General features: G+C 40.2%; 1 protein-coding gene across 1 annotated transcript in view; it reads left to right on the plus strand.

Annotated features, from left to right (window-relative positions):
* SLC4A1AP (solute carrier family 4 member 1 adaptor protein) overlaps positions 1-3,756 on the plus strand; it is a 33,359-nt gene extending 29,603 nt beyond the window's left edge. The window contains exons 13-14 of the mRNA XM_065400980.1: positions 1,459-1,531; positions 2,714-3,756. Coding sequence (XP_065257052.1) covers positions 1,459-1,531; positions 2,714-2,763 — 123 coding nt within the window. The 3' untranslated portion in view covers positions 2,764-3,756. The remainder of the gene's footprint in view (positions 1-1,458; positions 1,532-2,713) is intronic.
* The last annotated feature ends 2,244 nt before the right edge of the window (positions 3,757-6,000 follow it).

Raw genomic sequence — 6,000 nt, forward strand, 5'->3', positions numbered from 1 at the left:
TTTCTCCTTCTGAAAAGATTTTGACTTTTTTGTGCACAAGAATAAAAATAGCTGAATTTTACATGCTGACACTTTCCAGGAGCCTAGATCATCTAGAGGTCTCTAATCCAGGTTAATTTTAGAAAATTAAACAGATTTGAGGGACTGAAAAATTGCTTTGATCATGCTGGTATATCTGTATTAAGATTTTATGTTATAACCAGTACATAAATTCAGTGTTTAGTAAATAAAATATAGACTCATAGACTTTAAGGCCAGAAGGGACCATCATGATCATCTAGTCTGACCTGCACACTGCAGGCCATAGACCCTCACCCACCACTCCTGTAATAGACCCCTAACCTCTGGTTGAGTTACTGAAGTCCTCAGATCATGATTTAAAGACTTAAATATAGGTGGGGAGGTTTTTAACTGTTTTCAGTATTTCACTATGGAGTTGTTAGATTTTGACTACATAATTGTGGAAGTAAAAGATGAAAGCAGTTAAAAGATTACTGCTTCAGCCCTAAATTTTCAACCTGACCTTAACTTGCTATCTCCATATTTAGACCTCGATGAAAATAGCCTGATTTTTGAAGAGCACTTAGCAGTCACAAATTCCACTGAAGTTAATGGGAGCTGGAAGCATATATCTCCTTGGAAAACCAGACCACTCTCATTTAACAGCATAACTTCAGGCATTCAAGTTTGAAACTGTTGGCCTTAATATTTTTTTTTCCAGTGTGAATTGTGCTCCTAAATCACTTAAGTCTCACCTTCATCTTTTGCCTTAAACAGGGACATTCATTGTAAAATTGACATCAATGTAACATTAAGCTTACAAATTTAAACCCTCAAGAATCAGCAAATACAAAAATTAACATTCTCAATGTAACCTTTATTTGCACACACCGTGGACACAATCGGGGGAGGGATAGCTCAGTGGTTTGAGCATTGGCCTGCTAAACCCAGGGTTGTGAGTTCACTCCTTGAGGGGGCCACTTGGGGATCTGGGGCAAAATCAGTACTTGGTCCTGCTAGTGAAGGCAGGGGGCTGGACTCAATGACCTTTCAAGGTCCCTTCCAGTTCTAGGAGATGGGATATCTCCATTAATAATTATTATTATTATTATCCTGTGTTTTGTATGATCTGTAATGCTGTTAAGTGCAACAAACAGTTCTGCCCTCATTAGTGCACTCAGCTCCTACTGACTTCATTGGAGATTTCATGGCTGTATCGGAGGGTGTCGTCCTCCTTCGATCTATGCTCTGAGACCTGCTACGTTACCCGCCCACTGCACTCCTGTTGTGTTTCCTCGTTGACTCTTCACAGTAGGAAAACTGCTCCCACCTCTCAGTAGCTTTTTTTCTTCCACACCACTTCTGTGAGCTTAAAACTGACTGTTTGAAACACTTGGAAACTTTATGCTAGGAATGCTGTATTTTTAAAAATAGCTGCTCAATTTTTATTTTTTGCAGCTCCAGCAAGCGCTTTCCTCCTCGCAGTACCCAGAAGATGACCCAGACTACTGTGTGTGGATGCCTCCTGCAGGTACCAAGCAATTTCCTCTGACTTCTTACGCCAGTAAATCAGGAATCCATTTGCAAAATAGTCCTGAGGTCACTGAAGTGTGGCCAAAAAAAAAAAAAAATCAACCAGTATGGATATTTCACACATACGTGGTATTTGGGATGGGTGTAACACAAACATGTACTTTTCACGCTGTTATATGTGCTACTATTAGTTCTTGCAGTTCTATATCGGCTTCATTACACCAAGTATGGTGGTGGTTTTATTATTTGAAAGGGAGATCAAAGCCTGTGAGGTTTTGAGCAGCCTCAACTTTCACTGAAGTCATTGGGACATTCAGCAACAAATGGGTTGGTTCTCTAAAACTTCTTGAAGACTCTTTGACCAAAACTTTGAAACACAAACCTTCCTACAATTCATATCACATGTTTTGGAGAGACAAGCCTTATTAACTTCTTGTGGCAGAGATATGGAATGACTTTTAATAGGGGCACAAATCCAATTTGTGTGGCGGGTGAAAGGTAAAGATTAACTTTTTTTCTAATTAACCTTCAAATCGTTTTGATTTAACCTTCTCTGGTTATTTTTAATGATGCAATGAATTTTCAATTATACTTTTTTAATAAGAGCATGGCTTATGCATATAGCTTTTCATATTAAGTGCGTAGATTAGATTTCATATGGTTTCATGATACTCTTTCTCAAAATTACAGATAATTAGAGGTTTAAAACATTGCTGAGCCTCACAGGGAGGGAGGAGAGCTCTAACCCAGAGCTAAGTGAACAAAAGGACTGCACTCCATTAGCACTAGTAAAAACTAGAGCAAAATTCCTGGCTCAGCTGACCAGAAGACGGGCTGACCCGGGTGTGTCTAGCCAGCTTCCTTTTTTTTGAGGGCGCTCTCTTTTCCTGTCTCCAGTTGCTAATGGGAGGATTTGTCTCCTGTCTGAGCTGGCATAATGGGGACACTGGAGGAACCAAATAAACAGGAAAGATATTATGTAGTCTTGTAAAGGCTTATGACTCCCAGCTGTCAGGAATTACGTATCAAAAGGAGACTAGTATTTTAGTATCCATTGTGTGGGTTGGTATACTTTTTCTGTCTGTTGAACGTATGCTCTGTGTTGTAGACAGTTTCATTCTTTGCTCTGAGTCGATCTTGGAAGAGCAAATATATATATTTTTTGTCTCTTGTCAATCAGGTCAAAGCGGTGATGGCAAGACTCATCTGAATGAAAAATATGGCTATTAAGCTTCACAGGCCCCAGGCAGTGGCTCTGAGCTATAAGGGAGCGTGCTACTTTGGACAGAGTTGCGTGAAGGTTGAAAGAGTTGGCTTCTCGGATGTTGTTCCAGATTGAATGGCATCAGCGCCAATTCGGACGGTTATCTCAAGCATTGCATTTGTTCTTTGTTTTTAAAACACTTCTAAGGATTCCTGAGCCTTGCATACAAATTTTTCCACCTCTTCCTTCTGCAGTTGGCCTGGTCGTTGTATTCAGTGTGAGAATGTTAGACTTGTAAGGGCTTTATGTTTATAAGCTTGATGAGGTGAGACCAAGCTGGTTTTATCCAATAAAAATGAGAACACTAGTGTCTTTTGCCTCCAAATTATACTTAAAATGGCATTGTCAGGGCAAATGTGACCCAAAGTTCAAGTTTTATAAAAACATTTTATTTCAAAGGAAATATATTTTAACCCCCCCCAAAAAAAAAAATCCTTCGCAACCGTTGGAACTCCAGCGTTCCGGCCTGAATAGTGCAAGAAAACCAGAGAATGAAATTGACTGGAAACCCTGAGGAAAAATGCAATAATTAGAGGCATGGAAAAAGTCTCATATGAAGACAAATTGAAAATATTTGGATTGCTTATCTTTCAAAAGAGACAAATTTGAGGGGACATGATAAAAATCCCCTAAATAATGAATGTTCTAGAAAAGGGAGATAGGAGTTTCTGTTCTCCTTGTGTCATAAGACAAGAACATTGGGACATTTGATGAATTTGAAAAATGATACATTCAGAATTGATAAAAGATAATACTTCTCTCAGTGCATAATTACACAGTGGAACTCATTGCTACAGAATGTTGTTGGAGCCAAGAATTTAGTGAGGACTAAAGAGGGATTCGACCTTTCTATAGATAACAAGAATATCCAGAATTATAAAAATTAATGCTGAAAAAGAGTATTGGAAGGATCTAATACCTAATTTATATATAATACGAAACCTGCTGCTTAAAATAATTCCAAATTATAAGAGATTAGGAAGAGGCCTTGAAGGGAGCAGATTACCCTACATCTGCCAACTGTGTAGTTTCTTCTAAAGCAGTGGTGGACAACCTGCGGCCCGGGATCTGGCGCCCGGGAACCTGGCGAACCGCGGCCACCGGGAGCTGCGGGGGGCCGTGCCTGCAGACAGTCAACGTCAGCAAAATGCCTCACGGCCCGCTATCAGATTACCCTGATGGGCCGCAGGTTGCCCACCACTGTTCTAGAGCATTGATGCTGGCCACTGTCAAGAGACAAGATACTGGATTAAATCAACCATAGGTCTGAGCCAGTCCAACATTTCCTATGTAAAATAGCTCTATAAAATGCTACAGTGGTGCTTGTATTATGCATAAGGAAATTCTTCTTTAAAAATATGGATTTTATCCTGACCATGTCTCTTCACCTTCCTCTTTCATCAGACATATTTCTAGGATGTCCTAGAATAGTTCCGGCTTTTCTGTCTTTTCAGCATCGTGTGTTTGGGCAGATGCCTTTCATATTCCCCTATTCAAGCCACCACTTAGTTGAGAGTATTTCTCCCTGGTAACCAAAGTCCACTCACATCAGTGTCCTCTTACCAGTTCTTTCAAAATCATAATTAAGGAGAAAATACCTGCAGATGGAGCTAGCGAAGCACAGACAAATGCTATGTCATAGGCCTCTTCCATCTATGAGCTGTATTATGTCGAATTCCTTTCCTCTGGACCTCTGAAGTGTTCCCTTCCTAATTAACCCCCCTCCCTTCCCTTAATAAAGCTGAAAATTCACCCACACTTATGCCAGTGGCTTTAAAATCAAACCCTGGTGTGGAAGATTGATTTCATACCCACCCATTCAGCCACCCAGCTGTTGAGAGGGGTCTTTGCTTCTGCAGTAAGCTACAGTATCCACACACTTGTTCTCGCTGCTTGTGCCAACATTTGGCCAGGATACAGTGCTTTCTCCAGCATTCAAGGATCAATTGTCCAAAGCTGCCATTTCCTGTGTAGAGCACATGATTATTGTATTCTCTGCCACATGTTTACCTGATTATCATAATTACTTTCCCTTGCTACAAAACTTCCTGTTATGTATTCACCTGTTAAATATATTTTAATTTATAGGGCATACCCAAAGCCCTCTAAGCACGTAATATCTGGCCAGCTGACTTCAAGATCTTTTGGTTTGGAGCTCTGTGCGTGAAGCAGTTCGTTTGATAATTTGCATAACACATTCTGCTGTTTCAAGTCAAACAATTATACATTTAATATAGTTATATAAATGCCCTAGGTTTTTACAAGCTTTTACATTCTAATTTAAAAGTGTGACATTTAGCTTTAGATGCTCTCAGCATTGTGATGAGAGAAATTGAGTGCAATGAAATGTCAAAAGTTCTCTTTTTCTGATATCCCAGTGTGTGTGTGCCTATATGTATATACATGTGTATGTATACTCTCCACCATGAATATATTGCATTGTTTCTGGGTTCTGATGACTTGTTAAACCTAGGTTCAGTCTCATGTTTTCACTAGACATACTCAATAAAAATGCAGCCTAATTGTAGTTCAGCGGACTAGTCTTTCACTTGGAGCCTGTCTTCAACTCTAGTCTTTGATCGCAAGTGAAAATAAGATTGTTCTCCCAAACTATCATACACTTTGACCCACTCTGGCACAACTTCTCAAGAATGTCCTAGACTAGAATAGTGGAACTGCAGGTCACACCTGATCTGCACTGGCAGAACTGTATGGAGGGAGCCCAGGACTTCAGCAGTTGTGAAATTCCAGATCAGGAGAAACTTGCGTAGTGCTTATCTGCACTAATCTGACTAGCCCCTCACTTTCATAGGTACCAGGTTCACACTCCTAGAGACAGGTGTAATTGACACATCTCCACCCTTAACACCCCCTATACAGTTATCAATATTATTGTGTAAATATAGTACAGATGGTTTCTGAAGAGAGAACATTGCCTGTGTGAACTGTCTTTATTACATCTTTATTAGAGGGAAGATATTCTTGCCTTTACCCTGCAGTATAGAAGTGGGTACCCTCTAGGCCCTCTAATTGAAAATAGCTTCTCCTGATTTCCTTAGACTCTGCATCCTATGCTCCCTGCCAACTCCAGAGCACAGCTACTAGCTTCCTTTCCCTGATCTGCCCTGTCACACCACCACCCCCTTGTCTTTAGATCAAGTTCAAGCTTTTCATCCTCCCCTCTGAGGCACAGCACAATTTTA

Source organism: Emys orbicularis, chromosome 3 (assembly GCF_028017835.1).
Source record: "Emys orbicularis isolate rEmyOrb1 chromosome 3, rEmyOrb1.hap1, whole genome shotgun sequence".
NCBI classification, from domain to species: Eukaryota; Metazoa; Chordata; order Testudines; family Emydidae; genus Emys; species Emys orbicularis.